The 22798-nt window shown below is 40.6% G+C and overlaps 3 protein-coding genes and 2 non-coding genes across 5 annotated transcripts; 1 reads left to right on the forward strand and 4 right to left on the reverse strand.

The window, feature by feature from the left end:
- Window positions 1-537: 537 nt before the first annotated feature.
- On the forward strand, window positions 538-5725 carry b3gnt7 (UDP-GlcNAc:betaGal beta-1,3-N-acetylglucosaminyltransferase 7). Its single transcript, XM_088425848.1, has 2 exons — window positions 538-756; window positions 3337-5725. Coding segments are annotated over exons 1-2 (1224 nt in total). The 5' UTR covers window positions 538-754; the 3' UTR covers window positions 4559-5725.
- Window positions 5726-7113: 1388 nt separating this feature from the next.
- On the reverse strand, window positions 7114-13177 carry nucleolin (nucleolin multifunctional protein). Its single transcript, XM_088426284.1, has 16 exons — window positions 13011-13177; window positions 11988-12083; window positions 11793-11901; window positions 11548-11661; window positions 11034-11294; window positions 10684-10848; window positions 10475-10558; window positions 10229-10352; window positions 9759-9895; window positions 9558-9684; window positions 9340-9476; window positions 9123-9246; window positions 8727-8875; window positions 8414-8540; window positions 7941-8248; window positions 7114-7851 (listed from the first exon to the last, which is right to left on the reverse strand). The coding sequence occupies exons 1-16, from the start codon at window positions 13026-13028 to the stop codon at window positions 7787-7789; spliced, it is 2145 nt and encodes a 714-aa protein (XP_088282410.1). The 5' UTR covers window positions 13029-13177; the 3' UTR covers window positions 7114-7786.
- On the reverse strand, window positions 10918-10991 carry LOC148417057 (small nucleolar RNA SNORD82). The gene has a single exon (XR_015867102.1). It is a non-coding gene; the product is annotated as a small nucleolar RNA SNORD82 (small nucleolar RNA).
- LOC148417058 (small nucleolar RNA SNORA57) lies at window positions 11365-11502 on the reverse strand. The gene has a single exon (XR_015867103.1). It is a non-coding gene; the product is annotated as a small nucleolar RNA SNORA57 (small nucleolar RNA).
- A 3840-nt stretch (window positions 13178-17017) lies between the features above and the next one.
- On the reverse strand, window positions 17018-19329 carry nppc (natriuretic peptide C). Its single transcript, XM_088426118.1, has 3 exons — window positions 19129-19329; window positions 18317-18609; window positions 17018-17469 (listed from the first exon to the last, which is right to left on the reverse strand). Exons 1-2 carry the CDS (start codon window positions 19219-19221, stop codon window positions 18340-18342), a joined length of 363 nt encoding a protein of 120 aa, XP_088282244.1. The 5' UTR covers window positions 19222-19329; the 3' UTR covers window positions 17018-17469; window positions 18317-18339.
- Window positions 19330-22798: the final 3469 nt, after the last annotated feature.

Consider the following 22798-nt stretch of genomic DNA (forward strand, 5'->3'; position numbering starts at 1 on the left):
GAAATAAAACTAAACACTAATATTACTTTGCCGGTGTCTGAGTTATACAGATACAAACTATTATTTTTAGTATTATTATTATTAGCGCTTGTGCGGTATTTGACCAATCATTTAAAGGTTAAAAGAAGGCACCAGGGAGCTGAAATTTCACCCAGATGGTGACAACATTTCAAAGTTCAACATGGCTTGACAACTCAGTTATCACATTACCAGGAGTGTACAGTAAGAATGTGGAAGAAAATGACCCAAAAATACCGGACAAGGGTTATTATCATCATTAGTAGTGTAGTATACTTTTTTTTTTAATAATTTGGCCAGTATTAAGTAGAAAAATATTATATGACAAGAAGGAAGGTTTGTTTAGAAAAAGAAAGAAAAAAAAGTAACGTTTTTGAGCCTGATATATTGGAAACCGATAAACGAGAGCGGCGGTGTTCTATTTTGTGGGTGGGCTTTTCTACTGTGACGTACAAAGTGCGCTGATGCTGGCGGGTGATGATAAGCGCAAACCAGGAGGTAGTGAGCAGTCTGCTGCTTCACTGCACACAGGCGTCTTTCTTTCATCTTTGATCTATGCGTTTATGAGTTCGCAAGAGGTTGCAAAAAGTTGCCTTTTCATGTCAAGGACTCTTTTTATCATCCTGCCCTCCCTCAAAGTCGTCACCGGCTTCACAGCTCGACTTTTCCTCGGCTGAAGCATATCAACAGTTAATTGGTTCGTTTCTTTACGTCAGCTTCGTCACACCTGGGCACGATGTAAGTCATTTTAATATGTTCTTTATATTGCTTTTTCTTACAGTTGATTAATTTTATTTGATGAGAAAAGCAATGATTTGTAAAACTTTCCACAGTTCTTTAAGGGCGACAATGAATGCTAATGACGGAATTGATGAGAGTTTGTATTGCCCAAACGTATCACAAATTGTAAAAGCCCAGTTTAAATGGCTTGTCTCCATCGGCATTTGCTCTGCAAAACAATATTTAAAAGTTGAAACAAAAGAGCTAAAGATTCACGAGGGAGTGTCTTTGAGAGTGCAACGAGCCTCGGCATGAATGAAAACGCGACAATTAACAAGAGAGGGCTTTATTTCTCTTTTCAAGTGACATAGCATTCCTTACATTTTTCTACATGTGACATCATATTGTCGTCATAGTGAATACGTATATAACAATTTTAAATTATTAGAAATTATGTTGAATGGCATGAAAACTAAATTGAAAATAAATACAGTAAAAAAAAAAAAAAACATACATACACTTTTTTGTGCAGGGAACTTTGTTTTGCTACACTAAGGGAGATTAGAAAAAATGTGAAACTGTATTATCCCCTAAATCCCCGGAATAAAATGTGGAAAAACGTGATGGCAACCAAACCTCAAATTAAAGTCCTCTTAGAGTACTTGCTAATTAATAGTTTTTTTCCCCTTTGAAAGTTTAGTCTGACAAATTAACATTCATAAACATACTGTGTTCTGTATATTAATATCTTCCTTTGAAGTGTGTTTACTTTGAGTTTGTGTTGAGTTCTCAGTGGAAAGTGAAGAGAAAAAAATACAACAGGATACATTAGGATTCGTTTCTTCCCTGACTCATGCCAAACTTTCAGTCCATCCATGTATTATACTACTTATTCTGGATATTTGGAGCCTGTCCCAGATAGATAAATTGACCTGGATTGGTTTCCAGTCAAGAACATACTATCGAGACCTTTTCCTTTGTGTGTGTTTTTTTGGCCTATATTTTGACCCTTTCAAGCTAAACTACTAAAGTCCAAAGTTTTTAATAGGGACGTCCTGGCCTTTCCAATGATGTTTCGTGTGTTTGGATAGAATGCTTTCTTTGTGGGACAAAAAGGACACAACAGTGAACACAAATGACTAGACTGTGTCTCGGGTAGAAAAGTATTCTTCCACATTGCAAAATCGTGCTAGATTGGTAAATTGAGGACTAAATTTGACTTCTATTACAACATGTGTCTACTTGAGTCCTACAAATGACTGGCAACCTCTATCCAGGAAGTGAATAGAAAAAGGAAGAAGGTATCCTTTGATCTCGGCTGAAATTACATCTAATATGGTGACTGACAGCTGAGGTATGATTGTAATAAGGAGCTTTTCCCGTGCTATAGTCAGTCAAGGTTGCAATTACACACTGTTTGTATTTTCACATTAATTTGATAAACTGCTAGAGAATGGCACTTTTTTTAAAGTCAAGAGGCAAATAATTAATATAATTATAATAATTAATGTATCCTGCAGGCTGCTGAAAATCACATGGCGGACCAGAAATGGTCCTCGTACTGTAGTTTGGACACCTCAGGTCGAACTCAATGTTTGGCATTCCAAAGCTCGAAAAAAAGTGGTTTGGCATTGCTCTTTGCAAATTAAATTTTGGACTTTACACCTCATATAAATACAGAGAATCGCTTTGACTGAGAATCAAGCACTGGCCAATGGCCCCAAATGATTTTTGAAAGCCAGTTAATTTTTGTTCAAGGGTGCCAAATTTTGTAAGACTTAGCGCGCGATCCATAGAGAGGTTTGTGGCTCGCACGTGAAAAAATGTACGCTTCTTCTGAAGGCTGTGTGTTCAATTGATGTTGCACATCTGCTGTCGGAGGAGGGGCAGGAAGAGACATGTCAATCAATCATGTAGGTCGCAAGTATAGGAGGATTTCGGCAACTCGGGGTGAAACGAGTTCTTGAGTAGCACGGGTACTAAAAAAAAAAAGTCAGTGAGGACTTTTCTCAATTTTATATTCCTAGGTTTCTTTTTATTTAACGTGCACCAGCACACGCTACGTAGGCTAACTCCAAAATAAAGCCACCAAATTCATGGATTGCATAGCAGCAGCGCTAGCAATGTTTTGGCGGAGTGGATACCAGCTAGCCTTCACATTACATACGTGACTACCAAAATTAATGCATTGCCATTAAAGTACTATAATCAATCGCTGATTAAAGACGCTAAAATTCTCTCATCAGTTACACTGCCATTATGAAACAAGTCTCTGTTAGCTAGCATGAGGAGACGAATGGGGCATTCCTATACAGTCGTACATTTCAAACTCAGAAAAAGGCTATCAATGCAATAAACATTAATAACTGTAATAATAATTATAGAAATCATAATTGGTAATATGCCATATTATTCTTCAATAAAACCCAGTGTTTCAAGTCCCTAGAATTTAATTGCAAAAAAGCTCCACAAAATTAGAAAATTGCTTCTCGAATTGCTTTCATAGCACCTTTTTTCCCTCAATCTTGCTAAATGGAAACGCCATAAAAATGTGCTGAGTTGAACTCTCTTGCTCTGTCTTGTCTTCGTTTTGACCAGGATGAATAACAGAGATCGCTGGAGGGTGTACAAGAAGGTGGCTGTCATGTTCTGCCTGGCGGTGGCCGGACTAACCGCTGTTCAGAGGGGAAACATCATCGTGGGGGCTCCGTTCCAACTCGAGAGGCAAGCTCGCATGGATGCGTCAGGGGGAGCGGAGTCTGGAGCTTCACTCTCCTCTCAGAGATTAAAAAGTTTTTGGACGGTGGACCAACATGGGTCAACCACCCATGTTCCCAATGTCACTGCAGACAAGAGCGCGACAACCTGGGATGTAACCAGCTCCAACTGTAGCGCCAACCTCAATTTCTCAGGCCAAGATTGGTTTCGGGGACTGGAGGAAAGTTTCAAGCAGTTCATGCTTTATCGCCACTGCCGTTACTTCCCGATGCTCCTCAACCACCCAGAGAAGTGCTCAGGGGACATATATTTACTCATGGTGATCAAGACGGTGGCGACCCAGCATGACCGTAGAGAGGTTATTCGGAAAACCTGGGGGAAGGAGCGCGTCCTGAACGGCAAGAAGATAAGGACGCTTTTCCTTCTCGGTGAACCATCCAACCACGCCGAAAGGGCGAACCATCAGAAGCTCGTGGAGTACGAGAACCAAATCTACGGGGACATTCTCCAGTGGGGCTTTTTGGATAGCTTCTTCAATCTCACACTGAAGGAGACCCATTTTCTCAAATGGTTCCACACCTACTGCCCAAATGTTCAGTACATCTTCAAAGGGGACGACGACGTCTTTGTCAACGTGGAGAACATCTTCGAGTTTCTTGAGGGCACTAACCGTGCGAGGAATCTCTTTGTTGGGGATGTGATTTTTCAGGCCAAGCCAATCCGTAGAAAGGAAAATAAGTACTACATCCCGCAAGCGCTGTATAATAAGACCCATTATCCTCCGTATGCAGGCGGAGGTGGCTTTTTGATGGACAGAACGTTGGCACGGAGGCTTCACTGGGTAGCAGAGACCTTAGAGTTGTACCCCATCGATGATGTCTTCTTGGGTATGTGCCTCGAAGTGCTTCAGGTGACTCCCATTAAACACAACGCCTTCAAGACCTTCGGCATTGTGAAAAACAAGAGCAGTAAGTTGAACAGAGAACCTTGTTTCTTCAGGAGCATGATTGTTGTTCACAAATTGCTCCCAAGGGAACTTAGACACATGTGGAACCTGGTCAACAGCGACCTGGTCTGCTCACAGAAAGTCGAGTTCCTATAGCTTGGCGAGGACGAGGAACGGACAGCGAGCTACATCTTCATGATTCCCCAAATCTTCATACGTGCGTACTCTCCTTTTTTTGGAGAGCGATTTTTTTTTTTGCTAGCTCTGCGCTTTTCTTGAAAAGTTCTTCAAAAGTCACATAATTTATGGAGTGGGAAATTGTGCTATTTATAAGGTAGTTCATATACGTAACATGAATGCCGTGGCATCGGTGGTACACCAAAAAGGACAGTGGGAAATGGAGGTATTTATAAGGCGTTTCAAAGACAAAATATGAATGCTGCCACATCGGTGGACAGTTAAGTAACCTTTGGAACTGCTTCAGTGGGCCTCCATCCTTCAGCATTATTTGCAACATGCTCTACTGTTCTTCCGTTGGTCTAACTGGTGTTATATCCATAAATGTGAATACACGTTATTATTAGTAAAATGAATGTTCTCAATTTTGTTTCCATCTCGGGGGCTAAAATGCCTTGCTAATATTTAGTCCCATGAGAGGCCAACAATCGCCACACAGCTGTTTGGGCATTTCAGAGTTGGAAATCCTCCACATTACTTTGCCTCGGGCAAGTAAATATATGTGTGCAATGAGGGCTTTATTACAAGTAAAAGAATGGCTCTGTACCTCGGAAATCCAGACTCCATTCGGTCCCCAATGTATTTGGTAAACATTTGCATATTGCTGTGATTGGTTTGACCTTTTTTGGCTCACTTTTTTTTATTTAAACATCAAATGCCATTTGACGTAAACCATCCACCTACACCACTATATTACAATCGACGTGCATGAGCATTTCAATCTGTTTTTGTATAGCAGAGGTTCTTGCATTCGGGAAAGGACGTGAGTGACGTCAACACTCCCTATCCCATAGTGCCGAAAATGCTAAAAATATCGAATGTGGGCTACCCATGTAATTGAATGTGCTGATATACTTGACATTGACAGAGGTTTACATTATGACACTGTACTAAAATTATGACTGGTACGAATATGTAAAATGTTAATTTAAGAGTCCTGTTCTTGACGAAAGGGTGTTAAATGTGGGGTTGATCATTAATTTAAAGCATGGAATGTTCCATTAACGGTGTGTTGGGAGTGGATGTTAAGCGATATTACATGAGAATACGACTGTAAATAAATGTCCTGTGTTGGTACCAGCAAAACCTTTCTTTGTAAATCTGTCCCAGATCAGCAGTTTTTGTCTTTGTCCTTATCAGCATTCATGATCTTTGTGGAAAATATACAACAGGTCAACCAACAGTGGTGTCCAATGTTGACACATTGTTGAAGTAGCAGTCGCACTACTACAGTAAATGGTAGAGTACACACTGTTACTGCACCACCTCACGAGACATGAAACATGAAACGGCAGTCAAAACAAAGATTTTTTTGCTCATTAATTTTACAGTCTTTTGGGATTTACAATTTATTAGTGACAACCTGTGGTTGTCTTATAATCTTGCAACATGATAGTACAACGAAGTTCTCCGTCACATCTGACACATTTATCAGTTCCATTATGTCTGAAGATAACATGATTAGACTTCATTGTACTAAAATGTATTTTATATATATATATATATATATATATATATATATATATACATATACACACACACACACACACACTTGGGATTTAGGGCTCATTGTGAATATTTACCTATCAATTAGTGGCCAAATTGCAGTCATCAAAGGTAAATTTCCCACTGAAGTGACGCTATCCGCTTGAAAGTGAGTACACACCCTGCTTCCGATAGTAGCCTGCTGATCAGCAGCTGATATGTTGACGCAAATCGGGGGAGTCTTTGGATGTCAGTCTGGTGAAGAGGTTGGCTGGAGGCCATTAAAGTCCTTAACACCACCCCGCCATCTTTTCTCAATGGCCCCAAGAAGAGTGAACTTCATTGGCGTAAGAAGAGGTGAGTGTTCATATTTTGGATAAAGTATTCCTTATGTGAAAACATCCACACTAGATATTAATGGCTAACAATCTTTGAAGATTTTTGCAGTACCGAGCTCCTGGTTGGGAGTCTGCTTTGCCTGATCATTTTCTAATAGACTAAATCCACTATCACAAATCTTAGTAAATTAACACATTAACAGACATCGCAAGACAAATTGATGTAATTAGCATTTCCTTTTAATTATTACGGGTAAAGATTGGTTAACTAAATCTGCTTTTAGAGTTGGACATTTATTCGAAACGTTCGTCTTGAAAATTGCAGGAGTGTGACATTCACTTAGCAAAAGCAGTTAATCACCCGTCAGAACACCGACGTTAGGTCACCCCCTGGTGGACAATTAGCGTACCTTCAAGAAAGGCAACAACCGTACGTGCTTAGTTTTCACATTAGTGCTTCCTGTGACCCAATCGGCAGATCAATGGCAATTTATTTTACTACCGGCAATCTTTGTATACATTTGCTTTGAGGACGGAACTGGGAGAAAAAAAGCCAGGAATAATCCCAGTACAGTTACTTGATACCCTGAGCCAAATGTCTTAACTGACTTCCGTTACTGACAACTGACACACCAACTGAAATGAGGACAGTTTTAAAAATCACCACCTTCCAGGTTTATTCGAGACAATTAGAATCTCAGATGGGAAACACTCAACACTACAAATATGTTACACGTTTTATAGGTGCAGGTCATTCTCCAACTTTAACAGAACATGTCCCGATAAAATCGACTATCGCCATAACATCCAACTTGCGGACTCAAATCCTATCAAAATAGGTTTTACACAGAACAGTAAAACTAAAACGAAGTAAATGACAAAAACAAAAATGTGGATACAAGTGTATTTTTTTTTACAAAATGGTAAAATAGAAATTATACAAACTGTTTAATTTATACATGTATCAGAAAGGGAGGAGGAGAAAGACTAGTCTCAGTTTTCACAGCAAACTTGTTTTGCCAGACCCATTCCATACGACTTACAGTTACAAAACTTAAGAGGTTGGAGGGGTGCAGATTTTTAAATTCAGGACATTCGGTACTCGCTTGACTCGAAAGGTCAAATGTGCCATTTTGGCAGAGAACAGCGGGTAAAAGGTGTTGGATTCTAAACACAAGGGCTAAAATGCCCCTTTACAGTTAAATAGTTATCAATGACGCTTTCTGGAATGTCCAAAAGCTCTGAAAACTGATGAAACCAGAGTCCATTCAAAAAAAAAAAAAAAAAAGAAAAAAATACAAAAGGAAAAAAACCTAAACTAAACTTAGTCATCAAACTTAATTTTTTTCCCTTGGGGCTTGGCACCAAATCCGCCGCCGCCTCGGCCACCTGAAAAGAAAACAGTTTAAATCGGTACAGCTTTCAAATCAGATTTCAGGAAAAACGGTAAGCCAAAAGCACCCGTCTGATTTATTTACCGCCAAATCCGCCACGTCCACCGCCACGCCCGCCTCCACGGGGACCCCCTCTTCCTCTGCCGCCAAAGCCGCCACCGCGTCCGAAGCCGCCGCGACCTCCTCTGCCGCCGCGACCCCCAAAGCCGCCGCCAAAGCCGCCGCCAAATCCGCCTCCGAAACCACCTCCGCCGCGGCCTCCGCGAAAACCGCCTTCACCCTTGGGCTTGGCGTAGTCCAGGGTCACTTTGCTACCGTCGATTTCGCCGTCCTCCATAGCTTCTCTGGCTGCCTTGCAGTCATCCTCGTTGTCAAAGTCCACAAAGCCGAAGCTAGAGAAAACACACTTCATGTCACCAGAACAAAATGGTTGTGCTCTGCACTTCACTGGGACTAACCCTCGTTTTCACAAACTTTGGTTGAACCATCATTGTAACGCAGCAGTTGGACAGCCAGTGAACATTTTCAGGACATGTACAATTTGAAACTTCACATACCCTTTAGAAGAGCCAGTCTCTCTGTCTGTGACAATCCTTGCACCCACTGCGCCATCAAATGCGTCTTTGAGCGTTTGATCCGTGGTATCCTCTGACAGACCCTTGACAAACAGGGTCTTTGTTGGACCTGGTAATAAACACGCAGTCAGCGGGAAAGCTCATTTGGACCGAGTAACGAGGCAAGCGGCAGGCAACGGTGCGCGGAGGAGATCAGGACTTGACTATCCTCGATGACATCACTGAATTTCACAACATCAAGTTTTCATCACGTCTCCCAAAGCACAGAAACTGATTGTCCAATTGGCAGACCTACCAGAGTTTCCTCTGCCCCCTTCTTGTCTGCCGCCACCGCTGTTCTGGCAGTACTCAAGTCGGATGCAGCGCCCTTCAATGTCTGTATTGTTCAGTGTGTTCAAGGCTTCCTTGGCATCTTCTGCGGTCTCAAACTCTAAGAACGCAAACCTGTGGGAGACATTGTAGACAAGATGAACATGCAGGATTGAAATAACAAAAGGCCAGCATGTGTCAATCCACTTGTAGCACAGCAGACATGGGCAGTAACCTCATGTGATTGGAGGTGAGCCCGTGTGAACCGCGCACTGGCTCTGCTTCTCGTGCGAATCCAAGCATAATCATGGCAAAATTATGAGGAGCTCATGAGAAGGTGCAGCAAAAGTGCATGTCCAACATTGCGGAAGGATTCACTCACCCTTTGGGTCTGCCATCTCTCTGTGGAATTCTAATGGAAACGGCCTTCTCGAACGTGGACTGCACGATCTCTTCTGTGGCGGTGAAGGCTAGATTGTTCAACACTAACGTCTTGCTGGCTGTGGCTGTAGGAAGCAACAAGATGGATGTTAGTGCAGATGCTCTTTGGACCACTTCAACATTCACCACAAAGGAAAAAGCGTTTCGATTCATCTCACCTGCTTGCTTGGACTCCTTTTGGCTTTTTTCACCCACAAAGTCTACTATAACGGACCTCCCCTGAATATCACAGCCCTGTGTGTCTTCCAGCATCTTCTCTGCCTCGGCCTCGGTTTTGAACTCTATGTAGGCAATCCTGGAAAAGACCATAGAAACATTTCATGCTTCTGATTTTTTTTTTTTTTTTAAAAGTTGTCCTTGGTGAACGCGCTCTTACCCTCTGCTGGAGCCATTTTGGCCCACTGGCAACCTGACATCTACAGCATCTTCAAAAACCTCTCTTAAGTCATCAACGGTGGCAGAAAAGGGAAGGTTTTTGACAAAGAGTGTCCGCGAGTCCCTTTCTGTGAACACAAAGGCAACATTGTAACTAATGCTCTACTATATTGCCTGGAGAGAAAGTGAACACCGGTGATACCTTTCTTGGAATCCTGGAAGCTGTCCTTGGGCCTGGCTTTGTTCAACCTGATTTCCTGGCCCATAATTTTCTTGCCGTTGAGTTCCAGTGCCTTTACCATATCCTCCTCAGATGAAAAGTCAACATAGCCATACTTTCTGTTGAAGAAAGTCATGCAACGGGCATTAAAATTGATACTTAAAAAGCCCAAGTTGAAGCATATCACTTTTAGTATGGTTCCAACATTTGTATCCATCTCAAGACAGTCACATTGCCACCAACTAAAAATTGCAGCGCAATTGCTCAAATGACTGACCACAGATCACCTGATAGGTCATGAGATGTTGGCAAGCTGAACCATGATTGGTCATTACCAGAAAAAGCAAAATAGATGTCACACAAGATGGATAAAAATGGGTGGATTTTGCATTAAGATCTTTATTGCAAATGAACTTGACTTGTCCACTGAATTTGTAACAAAAATATCTTACTTGGATCCACCTAGCCGGACATCAGTAGGCTCAAGGTTATTCTTGGAGAAGAATTGCTTAATCCCATGTTTGAGTTCATCAAAGTCTTTGTTTGCGGCCAGGTTGCCAACAAACAGACAGAAGTCTTGAAGACAAAAAAAAAAAAAAAAAGGGGGGGGGGGGGGGGGGGGGGGGTTAAGTACAAATGACAACACTGAAACCCAAACATTTACAAAAGGGAAATTTGAACAGCAAGGTAGAAATTACCATTTCCTTCTGACTTTGCCTTCTTGGCGGGCGGCGTTTCCTTCTTACCCTCTGCCTTCCTCTTAGCAGGAGTCGCTGGGGCTTCTGTTGAATAATGCAGTTAAATAGTCTGCCTTTCAAATTTGAATGTCCATTGAATTGGTGGGGCATACAATTCTTAGATAATGACAAGTTGGATTCAAACCTCTTGAGTTTAAGCCATAACTCACCATCATCCTCCTCATCGTCCTCCTCTTCATCATCTTCCTCCTCCTCATCGTCGTCATCTTCCTCCTCATCGTCCTCCTCAGACTCTTCCTTGGCTTTTACCATGCCTGCCTTCTTGGCTTTGGCAGCTGCAGGAGCAGGTGTCGTATCCATTTCCTCTTCTGACTCTGGAAATAATACGAAACCATTCAGCCATTTGGATAAGGCAGCGGTCAAGTGCAAAGTACGCATTAGCAACACATCAGATACATATTAAAGTGACATCACACACTTTTCAGTATTAAGTCCCTTGTTGATCATCATTTGCAAAGCCAAAAAAAAGGGGGTGGGGGGTCAACATGATATGATTTACCATCCTCGTCTTCATCCTCATCATCGTCCTCATCCTCCTCTTCCTCCTGTTTAGCTGGCTTAGCCTTTGGCTTAGCAGCTTGTTTTGCAGCCTTCTTGGGAGGGGCCTCTTCTTCAGATTCTTCGTCATCCTCCTCATCTTCATCATCATCATCATCTGAGGGCTCCTTTGCAGGTTTGGCCTTCACTTGCTTGGCAGGGGCCTTTGCAGCAGGCTTGGCTGCTTTCTTGGGAGGTGGGGGCTCCTCTTCGGACTCTTCATCTAAACCCCCAAAAAATAGATCAACAGATTGCCCCCAGCAACATGCAAAGCAAAAAAAACATTCATGCAAGCATGTCACAGCGATTGAGGATAGAACTGGTGGACAACTAAACACACCAGCACCGAAGACATAGCGCTGTGGGTTGCTCTTCCTCCGAACATTACACACACATGGACTGACAACCACGTGAATGCCAAGAAATGGAGGGGGGGGGGGGGGGGGGGTGTTATTAGACAATCGTGTAGGACATACCATCCTCATCCTCGTCGTCATCATCATCATCATCAGACTCTTCAGCCGCAGGGGGTGTGGGTTTTGCTGCTTTTTTGGCAGGGGTTTTCTTGGGGGGTGGGGCCTCTTCAGACTCTGAATAGGTAAAGGATGGAAATATTTACTGCCTTTAGTATCAATGGAAAATGTTTCAAAAGCAACAGGCTTCTCTTAATTCACTTTATTGATCAATGGAAATGTTAGTATTTGCCTATACTACAACTCACCGGAATCATCTTCCTCACTTTCTGCTTTCTTGACAGATTTGCCATTTTTAGCATTAACCTTGGCGGCTTTGGCTGGTGTAGCTTTCTTTACCACTTTTGGTGGGGGCGCCTGAAAAACACGACAGCAATGAAAATTAATCTTTTTCGTTTTATGACAAAACCACACACAGCATTTAACATGAAATCATGCCATACCTCTTCCTCTTCGCTCTCCTCTTCACTTGATTCCTCATCCACTTCTTTGGGAGGCGGAGGGGCTTTTTTCTTCTGGTTGACCTGTTTATTTGCTGCCTGAAATTGGATAGAAATGTGGCTCAATCAAAGTTCCCGGTTTCTTTCTTTCACATCATTTTGACAATTGCAGTCGTAATCTAAAATAATGCGGAATTTTCTGTCTACTTAATTACTGGTGAAACCCTAAATAATAACCTAAAATGTAGATATTCTGTAGATTAAGATGAACATGCATGAATATCGGAAGCTAAATTGGAGGCGCAGCGTGGGCAACGTGTGTTCTGCCTCGTGTGTGACGGTGGGGGAGGCGCAAAACCCACGTGGAACACCGCTCATCTGCGTGCTAACATTTAAGCTAAAGTTACACTATAAAGACGAATCGGTGGGCCAAGTCTGGGGCTAGAGCGTTACATTGTCAACGGGAAAAACACGAAGCGAAATGGCTGCACAATAAACAACTATAAAGCTAGAGGACGATTTCACAACGCCCGACAGAGACAAATCATCGTTATGTATTTCAGTAGCTAACACTCGTGCGAATGAATTAGTTGAACATATTACTAAAAGCCGCATTATTACCCGGGCTCGTTTCGAACGATTCAAATCGGGCGGTAAATTGTAAGTCTTCCTTGCGTCGAAATCGCAGGATCAAGACGAGAACGCGCATGAATGCCATCTTGAGTGGCTAACTGTTAGCAGGCCGCGGTAGCAAGGCAACATGGCCGCTCTAAATCCAGGAAGATGTGCATTTAGCGCTTTAATAGCTCGTTGGACGGGTTCGCGTCTAGCATTCAAAAGATGTTTAATTCAATTCAACAATTTATTTCGAAGGAAAAAAAAACGTAATTCCCCGCAGGTTAATCATGGCATTTCTTAAAAGACGCAGTAACTACAGCATGAAGGCCTCACGCGCGGAACCCATCTTCTACTATCAACTGAAAAAGCAAACCTTTTCGCAAAAAAATGAACTTCGGCTGGTCTTACCTTCGCTAACTTCACCATCGTGGTACCGTGCGTTTCGGTGAAATGGACGTTGAAATCAAACAAGTAAAAAACTACAGCATGCACGTGGCTTCGCCTACACGATGGTGTACTGAGCAGGAAAGACAGAGAAGACGACGCGCTCGCTACCCTCTTGCTGAGCGCGTTCACGGGAGACCCTCCCTCGTGACTGCGGTGTCCAATCGTAAAGGAGATCTTTGTACTCGTGACCGCGCCTCGCCTAATGGCGAAAACACAAAACAGTTGTTCTCAAGCCCATCAAATATTGCAACTATATTTTTCTTACGAGATTTAAATTATACAGATTGAACTAGTGGTAGTAAAAAATAGCTGAAAGGTAATTAACATTAAAGTAATCAAATTGTTAAACCTCCTCCACACTGCATTCTACATGTGAGCATGCGGTGAGTATGTCTTCCAAGTGCAGCTGTCGTAGAACCACGTGTTTAAAAGTAGCACATGTACCTTACCATGCCACAAACTACTGTTGCACCGAAAATCGTACAGCCCCGATTATAAATTGCAGCGTTAACCCTTTAAGCAGCAAGTAGCAAACCGTACCAAGCAACATTTACACATGCGTTTAACCAATATCAAGCTACAACCTTTTCAAATAGTGTTATGAAAATATATTGGGGAAAAAACTCTGGCATCTAAAGGATTAAATATGTGATATTTATCCACATACATATAGTCACATAGGCTAATGTGATAGGTGGTTGGCAATTCCAAAATCTTGATGAAATGCTGTATTTGAAACATTAAATCTATTGCAACTGGACTGTTCTGGTTCAAGATGTTTCACCTCAACTCTCAGCGGGCTTCATCAGACCATGTGCTCTACCTGCATCTCAGAGAAATACGAGTTTTTTAAATGAGAAATACTGTATGTGCCCATTCCGGACAGAGAAGAGGTGGTTTGAAAGAAGAGTCAGATAGATGGCAAGACAGTTTCTGCAAAGAAAAGGTGGCTTGTGATGCACTTTCCTTTATTGAACTCTTTTTTTTTTTTTGAACAATAAACAATTACACTGGAGTCCCAACTCCTCTCAACATTCATCCATCCATGTTTTTTTCTACCTTGCTGGAGTCTATTCCAGCTGATTTATCGGGAACAAACAGAGTACAGCCTGGACTAGTCACCAGTCAATCACATCCAGTATACTGTACTGTGTAGAAGAGCAATTCACTCTCTATATTTTATAATATACGCATAGTCCCATGTTCAGATATTCACTATTAGGACACAATGATGCTGTGAAATTATGTTTTTACAATTGTATTAAATTCATATTTACTCAATAGAGCAGGGGTCGCCAACGCTTTTGAAACCGAGAGCTACTTCTTTGGTACTGAGTAATACGAAGGGCTACCCCTATTTGCAGAACAGGTCTGCGGACTACTCATTGGTCCTCGGGGGCTACCAAGTGCCCGCAGGCACCACATTGGTGACCCCTGCATTAGAGAATCCAAGAAAGGGAGGATTGATGTTTAAGTTTTGTTATATTGATTGAATTTTGTGCTCATGCATAGTATAACAGGTATATACAGCATGTCACAAGATATTATGCCAACATATTTTTTTAATAACAATTTACTGCCTCAGTAACAGTTGTTAATGAGATTTATGTTTTTAGTAAATTTTTTAACAAAATGTATGTTAGTTAGTGTGACGTGATTGTGTTTGCAGGGTAAACACATATTTTGGGTTATTTACGAGACTGTATTGATGACGACCATTTTTTAGAGCGTTACTTGGAGAAGTTATCACTGGTCGCTGATGTGTTTTCTTCTCTTCATTTCAGATTTTTTTTTTTGCCCTCTAGTGGAGGACAACTGTACTTCACATTCAATCTTTACAGAGCATCGTTTAACAACACTGGGCTGTACAGTAATGTACACTATGTTTTAAAGGATTCAAAAGTGAAAACAAATACATATACTATAAAAAAAAACCTAGTATAATAGAATTTGTAAATGTGTCAGTTCTTAAAGTTAACAGCTAAACCATCCATCCATCCTTGTTGGTGACTATCCCAGTTGACCTCAAGCAGTGGGGGGGGGGGGGGGGGGGGCACTCTGTACTGCTTGCCAGCCAATTACAGGACACACAGAGACAAACAACTATTCATGCACCCAATGACACCTAAGGAAATTTTTGTCTAATACACCGGCCGTGCATGTTTTTTGAATGTGTGAGGAAGCCAGAGTACCCCGGGAGAACCCACACGGGATCGGGGTGAACATGCAAACTCCACACAGGAAGGCAGTAGCAAGGTGGACAGTAGCAAGGTTGAACTCTGGTCCCTGAACTGTAAGGCAGACGTGCTAACCATTGTTCCGTCGAGCTTTAGCTAAACCAATACGTTTTCAATCATATTATAAGGTGTAAAAGTATATGTGGATGCCAAGGAGACGCTTGCGCTCCTGATTTTCCTTCTACCTCTGTTGATTAGCCTGACACTGTGGCACAATCTGTTTAAAAATATAAACAGGCAAAAATAAACATCAGATAGGCTACTGTAGTTCATTCTTATGTTTTCTCTTGAACCAATTTCATGGACTTTTCTTTCATATGTTTTCGTTTTAGATCTGGATTGCTTGTTTTATTTGTTGAAAACCATTGTTTTCATGCTTGTCTTTTTGAACTGACAAAATCCTCATAAATTGCTGAAACATTTTTAGTGGGCTGTTCTTCATTTGGGTGGCCATAGGCACACATTTGTCCCTCTGTAACTGAGAAGTCATTCTTTATCATTCACAGCTGAGGTTTCATGAAAACAAATGCACACATATACAGACACTTGCTCAACACACTCATAATACAAGCAGGATAACTGAAGAACAGCATCATGCTTTACTGCTCTTTTATTATCTGATGCTTTGCTTTCATGTACTCATCTCATTCACTGATTTGCTAGTTGGAGAAGCAATCAATCAGAGTGATCAATTATCCCTGAGGCCCGACAATAGATGGCTCATTCTTTCAAATCATATCGGTAAATTACTTTGACATGAGACTGTTAATTCTTCATAATTCTAAATGTCACCTGTAAATTGAGTTAGTTCTTGTTTGTACAGTATTATGACACCGTGGGGCAAGATTTGTATTTGTGTACATCTTATTTCAAGAAAAAAATGAAAGTGACCGATATGAAAAACATTAGATCCTCCTCTGTTATTTGCTTGCTATAGCGTCAAAGTAATGATTTGTTCGACATTGCCTGACTCTTTTTTTTTTTTTTTAAACCAGACAGATTCTATACATTTGCAGTCAGAGTAATTGCATATTCATTCTTTATTTATACAGTTAATTAAGAATGTCATATCTGTGTGAAAATGCTGGGAGAATGACCAGGAGTGAAGTAGGCACTCAGTGGCCACCAAGTAGTCATGAATGTCTTTTATCAGAACAATGCTCATCAAAGTTGTGGAAATACTGAGGCAGTATTTCCCAACCTGTATTGAGCTTTGACCCACCTTTTACATGAGAAAGATTTCAAGGCACACCACGAAACAGAAAAGCCAAAAAGTATGAAAATTGAACTATATTATGGAAAGGGAATTGTTCTAACAAACGGACCTATATGGTATGCAATCTGGGCCTGTTTGATTGAGTACGATTTTAATAATCTCACATGAGGCCATGATTTCTCAGTTGTATGATTACGAAAGGTGGACACACAGGTTTAGCGTTACCAGTGCCATCTGGTGGAGAAGCATATAATTGTTCCTAGTACGTCAAATGCATTAATAAAAGAACCAGATGCATTTTAATGAATGAATAACACATTTCAGACAAATTAAGTGGCGTTGGATCATTTATGGTGGCACATCTGATCGTCTCTCATGTGACACTTGTGTCGTTGCTGTCATCAGCTGACAACACATATAATTTTACTTCAAGTGTGTTCTTTAAACTTTTACTCCATTCACAAAAACATAAAAGCTTGAAAAGACACAAAAAGTGCACACGGATTTTTTTTATATCGTTTTTGAAAACAATTACAACTATTCCAGTCAAAAGAAAAAGTTACAAACAGAATTGACCTGCAGTTTGCAACCTTTTTCATAATGTTACATAAATAAAAGTCATTTATAAATATCTCTTTTTTATAAACATATAAATAGTTCTTAACATAAATACATTTTTGTAGGGAGAAGATGAAGTACACAAATGTACAGCAGCAACAATATACAGCTTTGCGGTTTGTAGTTTTTACACCTTTGTCGGAACATTTTGCATGGTATGTATCTCTATATATACAGGTACCTGCATATTAGATCTTTTTTTATAAGAGGCTTTTGTAGAGCTGTCATTGCAGTCTCTATTAATGCTGGTCAAGATGACTTTCGTACCGAAAATCTGACACTTGTTGAGTTTTTTTTTCCCTTCAGGGTGAGAATAAAATGAACTTTTCCAAACCCATCCTTCAGAGATCTGGGGAGAAGAGAAGAGGATAGAAAATGTTACACATTTTTATTTATTGATTCATTCATTGTGACATAGATATTGAGTGGATTCTACTGTGATGTGCTTTCATTGTGCCATTTCACCTTTGAACACACATAGGCTGAAAAATACTCATATGATGCATTTACAATACATGGAAGGGAGGATGGGTGTTAGTAATACACACTCCCCATTTCATTACAACGATGACTTACTGTAACAGAGTCATATAGTGTACTCATGATAGATTTACAGACTTTCACAATAATAATAAACTATTAGGCATGTTCCTATTATGAAACGCCACTATTATTGCTGCAACCATCATCTCTCTTTTGAATATATTCTCAATAGTGACAGGCCCATTTCTTTCATGCTTCCCTTTGGGAGTTCAGTTTCATGCGCAGCACAGGAGTTGACATCTTAAAGGTGCCAAGCAAACAATAGTAAATCACAAAGGTGATGGTTATGTTGTCAAGACAACAATAGTAAATAACAAAGGTGATGGTTATGTTGGCTTTTCAATTAGACTAGTAGTAGAATACAACCATGACAAAAACAAAAGAAGAAGAGTGTCGAGTAGGAATAAAATTGTGTCCCTCTGGTGGTATTGTTAATGTGTACTGAAGCAGCTCAATTGAAAGCCTCTATACCTACATAAGGGAATAGATCTTGCTTTTCAGAGAATATTTGGAGACGCTCAGTTTCCTGCAACCCATTGAAGTACAGAAATTCTCTTCATTTTTTCTAACTTTTAAATATTTTTAGTATTCCTGCATCATCTTATAAAGACCAGTAGTGCAAAGAATCTAAACGAAGTATGGTCAATACTCACCGTCAAAAAGCTGTGATCCAGTACTAGCAGCCCATGCCACTGATGGTCCCTATCCTATCCATCTTATGTCCGAAACAGCCACTCCTTGCCGTGGAGCCCCCTTTCTTGCTCCCGGATTTGTGCCTCCTCGGTGTGGGCTGGTCGTTGAGCAGCCGAGCCCACATCCCTCTCCGGGTGTCCATGCGTAAATCTCGCAGTAAGCGCATCCGAGCGCGTACAGCATCAACCCGCCTGTCCCGCTCCTCCGACTCCAAAAGCTCCGTCAGCTCGTCCCCTAGCAAACTTCTGAGAGACTGAAACACATGTAGCAGAAATATTATATTAGTGACGTCACAAGGAAGGGCTTGTTTTGCATAACTTTGTTTGGGCGATTAAAAAAAAATGCTGCAATGTGCACATGACTGAATGACGCCAAAAAAGACAACAATTTGAACCGGGATTTTTGCTTTAAAGCCTCTAGTTCGCGGCGCAGGTGCTTTTTGACCGCTCTTCTAGTCGGGATCAGGTTACAGAAATATATGGAAGTCTCATTGTATACATATGTATATATTTAAAAAAAAAAGGAACAAAATGCCAACTAGCCCAAAATGGAACACTTAAACTTTAAGTCGGTGCGTAATTTTACGAACGAATGGAAAAAAAGTGTCGCATGTCAAGTTGTGTAAACGAGATAACTTCAGTTTTTAATGAAGAAAAAACTGCAAAGATATTTAGTCCTTACATAAAAGGGCGTAACGTGAAATGTAAGTGGAGGTAAATAACTCCGAGGCAGCATCAATTCCCCACTCACTGAGCCCGTCTGATTACCTTACCTTCTGCTGCGCCTCAGATAAAGGTTTTGCGCGCATCCTCCCCGAAAGCAGCGTGACCATAAGTCCACAAGCTACCAAGTAGGACAAGTTCATCTTCAAAATACTACTCTGAGGGGGATTCCTCTGGTCAGAGCGCAACAAGAGGATGGGCGTACGTAGCACGGAAGCCAATAAAAGCTTCAGATTCGTCCTGTAGTCCAAAGCGCCTCAAGTGCTCCTCTGGTTTTGTGTATGAACCCTTAGAGCACTTTATAGCCAGCCCACGGTGATGTCATGACAACCTGCGTAATAGTCGTCCTTCCTCGCCAATTCCCTGTTTTCTCTACCTGCCCCTGAGTACGTCATGCCAAGGATTAATTGAATGATACAAGCTCCGGTCATTGGGGCTTTGGAGGAAATGGGAAAGACTTTGATCCATCATTACGCATCCATTCTTTTCACCCCACTTTAAAACGCTGGCTGGGACGCAGCATCTGAAACTAAAGGTAGTTTCAAAGGCTGAGAACTGTAGGAGCAACTTTGGTGTAAGGATGACAGCACAACTGAAAATTAGATCATGTTTCTTCGCTAAGTGGAGATCACAAAAAATGATCATTTGTAAACATATCACACTTTTGACTAGTAATCTTGCAATTAGACCTTATTGAACATGCAGCTGAATCAAGTTAGTCAGAAATTTAACGTTTAAGTTAACGCTGTCCAGCTTTAAATGATAGAGGAGCTAAAATTCCAAACTAAAAAAGTTATAGCAATCTCCACTCGGATTGTTCAGCGTTATATTCCAAAAATACAGACGTTTTCAAGATGTCATGCATTTTTTTTTTTTGCTAAAACCCTTATCTCTTTAAAAGGAGAACAACACTATATAGGAGCGCTTTCTTTGATAAAAGTGCACACAAGGTTATATAAAACTGTCACATATGTGAGAACTTGATACTTCGTTACTTGTTAATACAGTATAAACATTTTAAGCAGAATCTAAAGTTATAGTCAAGACTATAAATTGACCTAGCTGTGTTGTACATAAATATAAATGCAGCTTTTGTAAAACTCAAATGATAACCAGTTTGAATGTTTTACAAACATTACATGTAAAATTAGGCGGTTGACACATACATCAGAAACAATAGAGTAAATTGTAAGAACCTTGATCTTTACCACTGGGAACACTTTTTGAGTCTGAATGTTACACATTCTCAAGCAGCACTGTCGTTTTGAGACACAGAGTGGCAGTGTTTGCTGTGCCGGGAAGGGAATTGCACTCATTGGGCAGATTTAATGGATCAATATCATCCAAAGTGAAAGAGATTAATAGCAGCCCATGATAACACTTAGCAAGTTTGACGTAAACCTGTAAGTGATTTGACCCTCAACCTGTCTTCAAACGTCATTTCACATTCGACAAGACCTTTTTTATTGTCTTGGCCATATACACTATACAAAATGTGACCTCCGCTTTTAACCTAATCTTGAGTACAGACATGAGTGAGAAAGTGGAGCAGCGGGGAGCTTTCCAGCTCCCGGAGAGCAATTGCGGTATTCTGGTGGCATGCTCATACTACCGAGGACTTGTATCCATCCTAATATTCCCAGAAATAAATATTGGAGTAGTTGAGTTGACTTTTCTGCAGGAGATAGCAACCAGACACTGTAAAAACTGACCCTAAACGTTTCATGCTTGGGGAAAACCCTATTATGTGAGACTGAATCAGTCAGTGTGTTGCACAAACCACACATTTACGGATATGGACACATTGCTTGATTTTACAATGAATCATTGGGCAATAGACACAATAGTGTATAGTTAATAGTGTGAGAGGTTTTCTGTGTAAAATGTGACACAACTTATTAGAGGTGAACCAAAGTTTATTGAGCACGTATGCTCAATGTACATGCCCTTTTAATTACACTGGGACACATGCATACATAGTACAACCAGTGGAATATAACATAATGAAACAAATATTATAGCATAAGTAGTGAAAATATTTTGTATAGAAACTATTTAATGATTCAATTATTTTCAATTAATACCATTCAAACACATTTTCTACTCATTGTCGACTGAAATTGTCGACTGAAAATAAAATTTTTCCACTTGTAGTCACATGTTCTCAGGTAAGAACCAAACACGGCCCAACTTGCGAAAGTCACATGACCAAATCCAGAAAACAGGTGAGTTTTGATTCTTTACCTAAGTCTAAACACGTGCTGTCATTTTTAGTCGGACAGCTAGTGGTCATTTGTTTTTAAAGGTTTTAACAGTACATGAATCATAATTTAGTTATCAATTATTTTGGCAAAACAGAACCTTTTAACTGTGGAAAACGGCTAAACAAGTTTAGCATCATACAGAACTTCCATCTTTTAGTATCATATGACATTTGATGTGCACATTGCTTTTTTTAATGACCAAAATTGTGTCAATTGATACCTTCTTCCACTCATTTTGCTTTAGATACTCCCAAATAGTCGAGGTATTTGAAACATTTCTTGCTCACTAATTCCATTTCTCTTTCCACTGGGTGCATTTTCTTTGGAAGGATCCCTTCTGACATAAATTGTCAGTGAAAAGAAAGGCCAGGAGAACAAAATGAAGGAAAAGCAGCGAGTGGATGAAGAACAAAAAGGCTGTATGAATGGATTTTGAAATAAACAAGGAAACTCATCAGAAAAGTACTGGACATAGACACTGAAAAGGAGTACGAGAGAACAGCATGAAACAGCATCACAAATCACGAAACAAAGATTTGACAAGAACCAAACAAAAGCAGGGAGCCAAAAACACTGAAGAGTCTTCTGTGAAGACTGTGAACAGGTGCGCTCGGACACAAGGGGAAAGAAGAAACTAATCAGAAAAGACGCAGGTGAGACTAATGAGTCTAATTAGCAAACACAGAAAACAAATCATGAACAAAACAAGGACAAAAACAAATTTAAAGGGGATACTATATGTCTTAAGCCATTTTCAATAGTAAAAAGTTAATATCTTGCCTGAACAATTTGAGATCTGAATATTTGTCATGTACAAATAATGGCTTTAAAAACTCATTTGGCCCTTGACATCACTTACGTTCAAGTCTCTGGTAAAGACCAATCACAGCTCACTTGTATTTTGGGCTTGGTCATGTGACTTCAGCAAACTGAGCAGCGATTGGGTGTTACCTCAGGCATGAGTACGTGTAAAGACATTTTCAGTCGATGTGTTTTTTAAGGTATTCAAGGGGCCTGTCATGAAAAATCAACTTTTTGTAACTTTTAACAATGGTAGAATGTTGATTTCTCACACTAAACACCCCAAAGTGTTATTTTACTAAACATTCCTTACCTATTCTGCGCTCTCACTCCGGCTCCATCCGAGCAGGTAAATATGACTTGAGAAAAGCTTATGAAGACAGAAGAAATTCGTACCTCCCCCACACTGCCGTATATGCCGACCTTATCCACGTCAAATTTATCCGCGTTTTTTAGTTTCCTTTTAGTTGTGGGGTGGAGGAGGACAGCTTTTGCACCTAGTTGACTTAGTAAGCAGGAACATTTCATTTATTAGTAACAATGATTTACTGTAGAAAATGCCTAGGTGGTGAATATTCAATGTCAGTCACCCATGGGCAGATCTTTTTTTTATGATTAAGTGGTTCCTACAGGGACCGATTTGATACAAGGATCT

This window comes from Hippichthys cyanospilos, chromosome 10 (assembly GCF_059441005.1).
Source record: "Hippichthys cyanospilos isolate Australia breed blue-spotted pipefish chromosome 10, RoL_Hcya_1.0, whole genome shotgun sequence".
In the NCBI taxonomy this organism is placed as follows: Eukaryota; Metazoa; Chordata; class Actinopteri; order Syngnathiformes; family Syngnathidae; genus Hippichthys; species Hippichthys cyanospilos.